General features: G+C 38.5%; 1 protein-coding gene across 2 annotated transcripts in view; it reads left to right on the top strand.

Moving 5' to 3' along the window:
- The window catches only part of LOC124555548 (MAM and LDL-receptor class A domain-containing protein 1-like), a 399742-nt gene that overhangs the window by 270626 nt on the left and 115712 nt on the right, over positions 1-13404 (top strand). For both annotated transcript variants that reach the window (XM_047129504.1, XM_047129503.1), the window contains exons 11-12: positions 2185-2355; positions 2548-2656. In XM_047129504.1, the coding sequence (XP_046985460.1) occupies positions 2185-2355; positions 2548-2656 (280 nt within the window). The remainder of the gene's footprint in view (positions 1-2184; positions 2356-2547; positions 2657-13404) is intronic.

A 13404-nucleotide genomic window follows, 5' to 3' on the forward strand; every position in this document is an offset into this window, starting at 1 on the left:
TTAGATCTTTTGTGGTTCCGCTAAATCTTTCTAGAGGCAAATGTCGGAACAATTTCTTAAATAAAGTCATGACTGATTTCCTTCCTCACCATTGTCAATGCTAACTTGTGTTTCGTCGATAGAACGCACAATTATAGCCTTATTTCGTCCCTTGGAAAATACTCTGTGTGATGCCACAAGGAGAGAGGAACAGTGGGACGTGAATGACCTTTCACTTGACATTCAAAAGCAAAATTGGTACTTTTTGCAGACGGTACTAGTTTTATAATAAATTCCATCAGAGAGAAAGCAACAGAAGAGTTGGTAAAGGATATTTTCCAAGAATTTTTAAGTGGTTCTCTGAAAAATGGACTTTTCCTAAATTTTGAGAAAACACAGTACATTCAGTTCTGTACAAAAAATAGAGTCATACCAACAACCGATGTAGCACATAAACAGGAGTCAGTAAATAAGGTAATTCATGCTCCAAATTTTTGGGTGTGGATGTTGATGAAAACTTGAACTGGAAGAAGCATATTATTGAGCTCCTCAAACAATTAAGTTAAGCCACTTTTGCTCTTCCTACAATTGGTAATCTTGGAGACAAATGTATCAGTCTCCTGACATATTTTGCATGTTTTCACTCAGCAATGTCGTACGGAGTAATTTTCTGAGGTAACTCTTCACACAGAAAGAAAGTATTGATTGCATAAAAGCGAGCAGTAAGAATAATATGTGATGTTCACCCACGGACATCATGTAGGTACCTCTTCAAGAAGCCAGACATCTTAACTACGTCGTCACAACACATGTAATCGCAAATGAAATCAGTCATAAATAATCCCTCACAACTTGAAAAGAACAGTGATGCCCATACTTATAACACTAGACGGAAAATGGGCCTTGTTACCCATTATTAAAGCTGTCAGTGGCTCAGAAAGGAGTTAAACATGCAATAACAAAAATTGATTATTTGTCAAATAACATAAAATGTCTGACAGGTAGCGAAGAAAGTTTTAAATCTAATTTAAAACCATTTCCTCTAGACAGCTTCTTCAATTCCACTGATGAATTTTTACTTAAAAACTGGAATCCAGTAAAAATAAAAGTAGAAAAATGAAAAAAACATGATATTTAACTGTAGTTGCAAGAGTAGAGCTAAAATAACAGTATGTTCGTTAATGTTAACACTAATAATACATACATATCGTTTAAACTGACTCATTCCACATCATTTCGATAAAAGAATCGTCAAAATAATCTATGGAACATGTAACTAACTAAATAACAGAATGCGGCTGAGATAGGAATAACCTATGACGGCATGAACGCCATAGCGTTCTTCAGTCACGAAAAGATGATACAGATGAGCAGCTCATCTGCGTATTGAGAATTTCTAACACCAAACGACAGATTCATTGCGGAATATCACAGGATGGTCTTAGAGTGTGTTTCATCATAGTTTTAGTTTCTTATACCTCTGGCCGCGAGACGCGGAACAGATCGGAGGTAGCAATGTCGCCAGGATATTCAGGACACCATGTTTCACCTGAATGGTTCATTCTCTCATGTGATACAAATGTCCGACGCCCATCCTCATAATTTCAACACGTTACCTCATCTAGGAAGACCTCTACATTGTTTTGCATTTCTGGTTTGGTAATAATCTTGGTATCTCTTCATCATTCGCAGAAGACTCTACTTGTCGGGCAGAACTGTGTGGAACAATCTGTCTTCGGTGAATAAAAAAAGGGACGCTCCACAAAGTAATTATCCAAATGGGGAGGAAATCGGTGTATGTGATGTACATGTACAGACAAACAAGGGGTTACAATTTCAGAAAAATTGGATTATTTATTCAAGAGAAAGAGCTTAACAAATTGAGCAAGTCAACAATGCGTTGATCCACTTCTGGCTTTTATGTACATCACATCTACCGATTTTCATCCCATTCGGATAATTCCTTCGAGGTGCCTCGGTTGAAACTCTAACCTTCCTTCCGCCCGACGAATATTTCTTGTAGTTCCCTACAACTCAGGCCTTTAAGTTTTAGTGACATTATCCCGAGAACCACTGCACACCACTCGCAATTCTGTAAGAAATTTTCCAGTTTTTTTATAGTTCCACCTTTTCTCCGTGGAAAACGTCAGTAGAACTTCATTGTTGCAGATTTTGTATGTCAAACTTGTGTTTTGTTTCATAAAGCGACTCCACAAATTGCTGCTGCTATTCCCGGAGACTGTACTTTCGAAATTGACGAGTGTGGCTGGAGCAACACAGGGGCTCGAGATAACACGGACGATATCGACTGGGAGCGTGTGTCCGGACAAGCGACGCGAACCAACACGCAGGACCACACGCTTGGAACAGAAAAAGGTGAAAATGCAAAAATTTCCTCATTTCAAAGAGGAGCTACCAGCGAGCATACAATTTCTTTCTTGGTTGTCTTGTGAAACCGAAATTATTCAGCAAATTCTACAGACAAATGATATGGTTATTTGGTAAATAGCATTAACAACGTGACATTTTATCTGGTGTACTAAACCACTTTTTTTGTATTTATTTCAGGCTTCTTGATGACACTTGCAAGAAACAATGTTTTGCGCCCCGGCAGTAGGGCGTGGTTTCTGTCGCCCGAGTATAAGGGAAGTGAAAACGCACAGTGTCTTTCTTTTTGGTAAGTCCTCGTCTTCAAAAATGACAACATCTTTCACTTCATGTCCAGTCTTAATTCACTTATTTTCCATTTCAGAGCTTAGCTATTCAACATAGTACTTTCGAGTTTCCTCTGTGTGTGCACATTAGAAAGATATTTCTACCCTAGTAGCTGACTGATCTGACAAAGCAGCTATCCAAAGAGGTCTCAACCTGCAACAAAGTTTAGGGTTCCTATGAAAAAACTGCGTTTCGCACGGTGTTCATTCTATTGTTTGAAATGTGGTGGCTTGTGATCTCATCCCATGTGTTCGTGTGTACCTACTGTGGCACGAAACGTTAGGGATACCGAGATCGGCACGGAAAGGCTACTGTTAGAAACAAATGTGGCGAAACGAAGAAAAATGTATGAGTAACTTGGGGACTTACTACAGTGTGGAAATTTGTGGCAAGGACTATGGGACCAAACTGCTGAGGTCATCGGTCCATAGGCTTACACACTAATTAAACTAACTTACGCTAAGGACAACACACACACCCACGCCCGAGGGAGGACTCGAGCCTCCGATGGGGGGGGGGGGGGGGGGGGAGAGCCGCACGAACCGTGGCAAGGCGCCCCAGACCGCACGGCTACCCCGCGCGGCTTACTACAGTGTGCTTGAAACTGAAGAAAGTTACCACTACAAATACAGGTGTGTGTAGTGTTTGTAGTTATTCAAACACCCATTAACATGCATCGTTTTCTATTCAAAATCCAGGCAACTCTCAAATAGACACTCAGTGCTCTGCCTAACATGCATCACGGCTATCTCGACAGAGCTAGTTCATTAAACTAAAAAAACTTAAATTTTTTAAATAAAGCTTTCATATTCATACAGTGAGAAACTGTTCACGAGTTCTTTCATTATCTATTTTCAGCTCACACAGTGATAATCATAGGAGCCACTTACATGGTGTATACTGCTTCCTAACACCATCACTCTTCTTGATTTCACAGCATTCGGCGATAATGTCACCAACAATTTCTACACTTCTCCAACATTTTACTTTTCACGGCGTATGATCCATCTTAACCACATGAAAGATTGATCATTGTAACTACGATCGTTCCACATCTCTTCTTCTCTTCTACACTTCTCCATCATTTTACTTTTGACGGCGTATGATCTATCTCAACCACATGAAAGATTGATCATTGTAAATACGATCGTTCCACATCTCTTCTTCTCTTCCTTCTGTCAGAGAAACTACTGTTGTAAGAACGAATTTCTCTGCGATTGTACTTACCGAGATTTGCAGCTGCGCTATTTAAAAATTCCAGTTTCTTACATGGTGGAAGTTCATATAAATAAAAGAATACGTCACTAAAACAGGAAATTTGCAACGCTTATATTGATGAGAATGGCGTAATTCTGTAGCTTGATTTAGCGCAGTGAAATGTGCTTTCATTATGAAGTGAAGGCATATTTACATCTTTATCTACCGCCATATTCCGTAAATCGCTGTGAAATGCATAGCTGAGTTTACTTTCCATTGCACCATATATTGGGGTTTCTTTCCGTTCCATTGGTGAATATAATACGGGAAATATGACTTTTTAATCGTCTCTGTGTGATCTGTAATTAATCAAAGTTTGTCTAATCGAGTCCTACGGAACGTTATCTAGTGGGCTATATTATATTTTTAAATTCTTCGCGTAATGCTGGTTCCTTCAAATTATGACAGTAGGTAGGCTCCTGCGGGATAGCTGACGTCCATCTTCAAGTGTCAATCGGTTCATGTTTTACAGCAACTTCATGACGCTCTTCCACGCGCCAAACAAACCTGTGGCCTTTCGAGTTGCCCTTCTTTGTATTCGATCAATATTTCCTGCTAGTATTATCTGATACGGGTTCCACAGGCTTGATCATTATTCTTGGGCGGGCTGTACGAGCGTTTTAAGCAACCTCCTTTGTGGTCTGACTGCATCCTCTCAACATTCTAGTAATGAACGGAAATCTGCCATTCCCTTTACCTATAACTGAGCCTATGTGATCATTCCACTTCATATCCCAACAAATTATTAAATCTATGTATTTTATGACTTCATTAACTCCAGTTGTGAATTATTCACATTTTGTAAATAAAACATTAATTTTTTTCGTTTTAGCACAAAGAGATGCAACACGAGTCCCGCAGAAGTTGTCATTAGCTTCAATAACCCCCTTTTTTAAAAGAATCACATAGACGAAGACAAATAAACAACCAGGTGGACTATCATTTTAATCATAATTTTCCGTCATTTTTCTTCATATTATAAAATATGGAAGTGTAGTTTAAATTGTAGATTTCAGCTGTATTGAAATGTAGGCTCATCGTCAAAATAACAAAAGTATAGAGTGCTAAAAACAAAAACGGAATACTGACACTTTAATAACTGTTGGGTCATCCCGATAACAAAAATATCATTTTGGAAATGTGAATTGCGCATAAACAATTTGAAACAGAAATTATACAGGTCAACCATGAACCATACGTATTATCAAGCAAGATAGTAGGAAGTACAGAAAAAACGAGGCGATTTGATTTGTCGATTTTAATGATCCACAGGTTGCTACGTATCTATAGGTCGTATAATGAAAAACAGCTTTGCAAATTAAAGTGTAATCTATGCTTTAAGTCATAACGTGACAGCAAATAAGTAATTTACAAGGAACGTCGATAGTACGGTGTGAATGAAGTTCAAACCATAGGCACCCTAGACTGGGCAGACAGTAGAACAGATATAACACAGAAGAAGCATTATCCATTTACTGTCTGAAAAAAATAAATGTAAACAACAGATAATTAAATAAAATATATTCACGTATGAGAAATGAAGACACAGTATCACGGGCTATTTTAGCGCAACAAAAGATCACCAAAGAAGATGCAGTAATTATTCGAGAATTCAAATCAAGAAAAGCTGCCAATATGAATAACTTGGAAGTAGATACCCTCGCTGGAGCGAAACAACTTTAGTCACTTAATAAAGGGAAGTCCAGATTGTATAACAACTAGGTTTCTTTCGCAGTATGCTGATTTAATAGCTTCATATTTAACAGTCATATCCAACCGCTATCTCGACGAAAGATCCGTACCTGAGAACTGAAATGTTACACAGGGAGCGAGGCTGCGTAGTCCTTAGTCCACTGGAATTTACGTGATTTCTCTTAATCGTTCATGTCAAATGCCGCAAAGGTTCCTTTGAAAGGGCACGGCCGATTCCCTGCCCCATCCTTGAAACAGTCCGAGCTTCTGCTCCGTCGACGGATCGTTAAACCGAAATCTTCCGTCTTTTGTTTCTTGGAAAGCTGCACAAATCACATCAATACACAAAAAAGGAAATAAAAGCAATACGCAGAATTATAGACTGATATCACCGACATCAGCTTGCAATAAGGATTCGGAACATACACTGAAGCGCCAAGAAAAGAGGTATAGGCACGCGTATTCAGATACAGAGATAAGTAAACAGGCAGAATATGGTGCTGCAGATCACTGAAGTTAAGCGCTGTCGAGCTGGGCTAGCACTTGGATGGGTGACCATCCGGTCTGCCGAGCGCTGTTGGCAAGCGGTGTGCACTCAGCCCTTGTGAGGCAAATTGAGGAGCGACTTGATTGAGAAATAGCGGCTTCGGCCTCGTGAACTGACGTACATCTGGAAGAGCAGTGTACTGATCACATGCCCCTCCATATCCAAGTCCAGTGACGCCTGTAGGCTGAGGATGACACGGCGGCCGGTCGGTACCGATGGGCCTTCATGGCCTGTTCAGGCAGAGTTTAGTTTAGTTCTAACGCCCAGCAATAACAAATCCTTTAAGAAATACTTCTGCGAAGTAGCTTCTGTCTGCATCAAGATCAGGACACTTTATGCACGAGAGTTTCCTCATCCTACAGCGGCGACCGATCAGTGGTCGCCTGATGTCAACAACAATCCGATCAGATGATGGCGATGTGGCGTGGTATGGCAGAATGCTATCAGACAAATCACGTCAGATAAGGATTTTCTTGTTGCAAGAAAGATAGTTCTCGTCTGAAAGATTTCCTACATTCATGAAGGCTTGATAATTGGCATATGTGATGAACTGCGACCATTTAACACTTGGGAAATATTTGCATCCCATGGGCATCGTTCAGAAGCTGGCTGTAAGAAACTAACTCAAAGAAACAAAAATCAAAGGGGTGGCTATTAATACACTTCTGCTTGAACGTTATCAGTTCGCTCACTGAGCATTCCTATCCAGTGCTGTTACTGGTGGCGAGTTATGATGGCTTTATGTTAACTTCTTACTGAAACGTCCCCTTTGAACAATTATACATGACTGTCCTTAAACTGACACACAATATTTTTAGCGCAACGCAATCTGACTTTCAGTAATCCCTACAAAAGAATGGCCCTGACTAACATTAACCTATACCTTTCACAAATCACTTACCTCACAAAAATCTTCGTTACTCGAACTACTGCAATACAGCGAGCGCCACTACTGCCAGCTAAATAAAAGATTCAAACTACGGAAGGCACTAACCACTGATAGGTATAGTTAGCAAATAAAGATTTTAATAGAGAACAAACAATGTATTTACCTTAATAGTGTTGAAAAGTCATAATATACATAGCAGTTCATGACATCCAGTCTTACAAATTTCAAAACTCCGCCATTTCTCTCCCCACATCCACCACTGCTGGCGGCTCACCTCCAACTGCGCAACGCTACACGCTGTTCACATCCAGCTGCCCAACACTACAATGGCAGACAACAATGCAAACTAGCCACAGACTGCACACAGCACAGACAGTGATTTTCATACAGAGCGCTACGTAACGTTGCCAATAAGAAAACATAAACAGTCTACTTACATAGCCCCATGCTCCCCACAAAAAATTTTACAAATTGTTTTGGGCAGTGGCCAATAATGATTTGATAAAATTTTTCATAATAACAATAACAAAGATATCAAATGCACACACTTATTCATACAATGTTGCTCAAAAGCTAAAATTTTCTCACAGTCCATAAAGACAGTCCTGATCATTCATCACAGTAAAATTGCAGTGTTTTTCTCAAAGGCTGAGCAGTAAAAGAAAATGCACACGGAAGTAGTGGATTTCCATGCAGTCTTGAAGAAGTAGTGTTGTCCTTCCAACGGAAAGACAGTGCTGACTCTCGACATGCAGACAGGTAATGGGCCACAGCAGAGCAAACCCACAGCCGAGTCATTCGACGTTTTGAAGAATATTGGTAGGTAGGTCATCACAGAGCAGACCCACTATAGTCTTGGTAGAGAGTATGGTATTGGTGGATCATCAAAGGTGTAGACCCACTGTAGTCCTTGTAGAGATGGCCAGCAGCCATCTGCTGCGACTGTGCAGGTGCACAATCACCATCTAAGAGTCTTGCGGACAATATAGCAAGTCCATAACCACCACTTGTGCACTCACAAAGTTTTTGGAATTGTCCTTAGAACCAGCAATGCTGTTATCCAATCCCTTGCTGAATCATTAACACACGTGCAAACACTAACAGTCCCTACTCCTCACATATTGTCCATATACTATGACCAAAAGAAACGTGTGCAGTGAAATGGAACTTACAAGTTAATAATATGATGAACTGGTGTCAATTACAATTTTATAACATAAGAATACAATTACAAAGGTACAAAATACATCATTAAAGAACATAACAATACAGACAACATTTGTAGTACAAGCTTTTCAAAAGAATCGAAATAACATATACATCAGTGTTACAGGAATTATGACATGAGTACATACATAAAAGATCAGAATAACTTTCAAAACATCAACTTCACACACGAGCATTAAAACAGAACAGAATAAATAATGTCTAAACATCTTTACAAAGAAAATAACATATTATCAGAAAAATTCCACAACATTACTCTTATTAGCTAAACACATTAAGACAGGAAAAACACAAATTCACATAGTGTAATAACTCAAAATTACAGGGCAGGGTTTGTTTTCAGTGTGACATTTGGTACTGCAGTCCACTCCAAAACTTCATTCCATATATCTTTCCTCTTATTTCAACATTTGTTTCGACCAAAAAAATTCTATCCAAGCATGCTTTCTGTATTTATATGTCACACATTTCTTACCTCATTATTTATTTTCCATTATCTTACCTCATCATTTATTTCCAAGAAAATCCTACCTAAGCCTGTTGTCCCTAAACCCTACTTTTTTGGTTCATATTCACTTTCAAAATACATTTTTGGCCAAACCATTTTCTTATAGCTTCTCAATGCATTTCTTACAATTCATCACAACTTGTTCTCTTATACGGCCTACCCCATCTTAAGCTAACTTAAATCTACTGAGCTCAGATACTAAACTAAGGGACGGGGCAATGCAGCAGCACAAAACAATTAACACAAACAGCAATGACAAAAAAATGCAAATTGGCAAACAAGCAGCAATATTACAACTAATATAAGGCAATGAGCCGCAAACAAGAAAAATAAATCATTAGTAAAACTGGCTTAACAGAGTAATGTAAAGTGAAATTTAGTAGCACTACGCCTGGCAAACAGCAGCAGCAAATGCAATAACTTATACCTAAACATGACATAGCTCAAGCAGAAAAAATATTACAGTAAAAATGGCCATTTTTAATACCTATGTCACATCTTAACACTAGAGTGATGCATCACAAAAACTTACTCTGCAAGAAAGTTACCAAGTCATTAAAAAAATTATTTATGCAATTCCTGTGAAGGGAAATGTCTATTTGTGCTCTCTTTTCTAAAAAAGTACATCATAAACGTATTCTTTACTGGATCTGTAGACAGAAAATAGTGATATGAGTACATCTATTAAATTTTATAATAACCAATGCTGCAGTGCAGCTAGAAACTAGATATTAAAGAAAATGAGCAAATATGTACAAAGGAAGGCATGAAACATCATTCATTAGCCATACGGCATTTCATAAGGTAGTAAAAGAAATCTCTCAACTAGAAAAGACAGTAGTCATAATCAGGTGTATAGACATAAAAATATTTCTCGTCATTTCATTAGGCATTTCAGTAAATATCATAAATTAAGAGCTCCAAAGTGTTATCATATGTTTTCAAGTTTGAGCGTGTCGTATTTGCGATGCTTTCTACAAAGGAATGTCAATAGCGAGGATAATGGCCCCTTTTTTTCCACCTGTGCCTCTGAAAGGCACACACTAATGGCTTTTTTCCAGGCAACTGTCTCGCAGCTGGGGGCCCACAACTCATTACGTGAAGGTGGTCACTTAACTTTATTGAAATGTTTACGACACCAGTTTGCATTACAGTGACAGTCTCATATAAAAAATTTCACAGGTCAAGAATTTGCGTTGCAAATGTGTAGAAACAAAATCCTATGAATATAACAGTGTTCAAAAAGTTTTTGTCGGCATTGTGATACATTCACGCATTTACACACATTTCATAACTCTTAAAGTACGATTCTTGGTTTCCAACATCCTTTTCCACAAATCAGAGTCCCTAACCACTGCTCATTATTCATATACGTATTCGTCGACACTTCTTCAATATTTCATCATAATAAATACGTAACATAATCAAATTCCTCATATACGGTAGCATCATCTTATTGATCATAAACATACCTCAACAGCATAATACACATCGTTGTCATAGAAATAACATCATAACACCTCAGTCAAATCTAAAAAACGACGTAGCTTTCTGCAATAATGTCAAAACCTAAAAAAATTCTCTGCTCATTTCAATAGTGTCATCTACCTCAAACGTACTTTAAAATCATGCTCCCTTACCAAATACGTCATTCAATGCTCTCATAGTATCACAATGGTTCCGAAAAAATATGAACAGTTCACAAAGTACAGACAAAATACAATTTCATAAGTGTGAAGTTACCCAACTGTGTAATTGCGTAAACATGTGTCACTGATGTAGTAAAAAAAATGTTTACCTCTCAGTGAAATGATCAGATAGCTGTGTAATTTGTGTGTTAGAGAAATATGGTTCCGATGTGTAAAGTTGTATAAGCAAATACCATATTAGCTAGGGCTCCTTGTGCTTGCCAAACACATGGTACACAAAGTAAGCGTGTACCCCCCTGAGGATTAATGTAATTATACCTTCAGGTGTTACACATTACAGCAAAGGAATGAAATGTATCACGGAAAACCTTTGTATCATTGTACTTCAAATATCTTTAAAAATAAATGATTTAAGTACAAAATTAATCACTCAAATACGTGTCCTGTAGCGCTAAATGTGCGTCTTGCTGTAAGATAATCTCTGTGGAAGTGCCGCAGTTATTGTCCTCCGAAAGCTAAGTTCTGCAGAAGCCAATGTACTTACCTCAGCCCGCATCTCGTGGTCGTGCGGTAGCGTTCTCGCTTCCCACGCCCGGGTTCCCGGGTTCGATTCCCGGCGGGGTCAGGGATTTTCTCTGCCTCGTGATGGCTGGGTGTTGTGTGACGTCCTTAGGTTAGTTAGGTTTAAGTAGTTCTAAGTTCTAGGGGACTGATGACCACAGCTGTTAAGTCCCATAGTGCTCAGAGCCATTTGAACCATTTGAACTTACCTCATGATAAACAAAAGTGAAATGCTTTGTGTATAGATATCTTAGTTATTACGCTTATTGCCGTGATAAAGAAAGTACTGTGCTGTAACATATTGTTGTGCTACGGAAAAGACTGTCTCATTGTAGCTATATCACAAAAGTTACTACTAAAACATGTTTTACTTTCCAGAATAATACAGAAAAACTGTGCAGATATAAAACAGAAACACTGCAAAAGCAACATTGTAAATTGTCACTCATTAGTAGCGTCGTGATAAAATCGTGTAGCTGTCACATAAACTAACCACTGTGTCATCTGGTATCTCACTGAAAGTACTTCCAATCCAGAATGTATTTTCAAGTAAACCAAAATGTTGCATTAAAATCTCATTAGCAGTACCAGTATATGTTCTAAGTATGTAAGCCTTATAGTCGTTACGTAATCGTGCAACTAACAAGCAAGAATGTACACACACAATAACACTGTGACGTCTGTTCACTATAACAATGCATTCGTAATTTCTGTTTAAATAAGTTCTCTTGGTTCTTGATTGGATATTTAACTTCAAACATTGTCGCATGGTAACAGTTTCTAAGTCTGACAATGCATACTAGAAATGTGAAGTGAAAAGTTTTATGGCAAAGACAAAGTTAAAGAGCAGATTATCTTTCAATAAACGGTTTTACATGTGAAATGTGGTGTAAACTTTTACTCTTCATAGTACGCAGAGTTTCAACTCCAACGCAATTATCATGTGGTATATGTCGGATTCTGTAAGGTCCATTGTAAACTAGAAAGAATTTGTGAATCAAGTGTTTCTTCTTATGTGACAATGAATGAGCTTTAATGAGAACTTTCTGACCAATATATAATTTCTTTGCATTTGCTTTACCGTGTAGTTTTCTCCTTTTGTCTGCTGCAGATTTTATATTTTTAAGAGCCAAATCAATTATGTCTTTGTGTCGAAGTTTACGTGTATTCGGGAAAGGTACAAGCTCTCTGATTCTGTTCGGTGGTCCTTCATTCTTCAGTACAAGAGTGCCGGCCGAAGTGGCCATGCGGTTAAAGGCGCTGCAGTCTGGAACCGCAAGACCGCTACGGTCGCAGGTTCGAATCCTGCCTCGGGCATGGATGTTTGTGATGTCCTTAGGTTAGTTAGGTTTAACTAGTTCTAAGTTCTAGGGGACTAATGACCTCAGCAGTTGAGTCCCATAGTGCTCAGAGCCATTTGAACCATTTTCAGTACAAGAGTAGGTGGTAAAGCAGTGGAATCATGAGGCATTTCATTCAGCACATTTTGAAATAAGTGTAAATATCTGTCCCAATGCCGATGCTTTCTGTGACAAAGTCTGCAAAGCTTATAGATTTCTTTCATAATCCGTTCAGACGGGTTACAATGTGGTGAGTACAATGAAATAAAAACAGGTTTGATTTTATGATTCCGAAGCATGCGTGACCAAACAGAAGATCTGAATTGCGGTTCGTTATTTGAAATGACGTTAGCAACGTGGCCAACTTCACGTAAGAAATTTTTAACAAAGGCGTTGGATACAGACCGTCCAGTGGCTTTACGTAACGGAGTGAAAGAACAAATTTTGAAGTTAAGTTCAACAGCGACTAGAACGTACGAAAATCCATTTGATGTTCTGACAAGGGGTCCCAAGAGATCAACAGCAGCAAATTCTTTTAATTCAGAAGGAATAATAGGAAACAACAGAGCACGATGTGAGATAGTAGATGGTTTCGCCTTTTGACAAAGTTTACAAATAGACAAGACTCTTCGAATTCTCTTTTCCATATTGTTAAAATAACAAGTCGTTCGAAGAATATGATAACATTTTCGTGGACCAAAATGTGCGTAGCTGAAATGAATGTACCAAATGAGCTTATTAACAAAATCGTCTGGAATGCAAAGTACCCATAGCTTGTCATCAACAGTGCAGCGTTTGAAGAGTATGTTGTTTCTAACCAGGTAATAATGCCGAATCTGAGTGTGTGTCTTTTCATGCCATTTACTTTTGATGTCTTTCCAAATCGGATCTTTATCTTGTTCATGGGCAATGTCCTTTAAAGATGTGGTGATGAAGTTTTCAAAGGCTACTTTCTGAATGTAAAGAATACTGAAATTTTTCTCGAGGTTGCCTTCTGTGTTACTTTTCTCAAGCCCAGCCGGTGCGCGTGACAGTGCGTC

The sequence above is a fragment of the Schistocerca americana genome, chromosome X (assembly GCF_021461395.2).
Source record: "Schistocerca americana isolate TAMUIC-IGC-003095 chromosome X, iqSchAmer2.1, whole genome shotgun sequence".
NCBI classification, from domain to species: domain Eukaryota; kingdom Metazoa; phylum Arthropoda; class Insecta; order Orthoptera; family Acrididae; genus Schistocerca; species Schistocerca americana.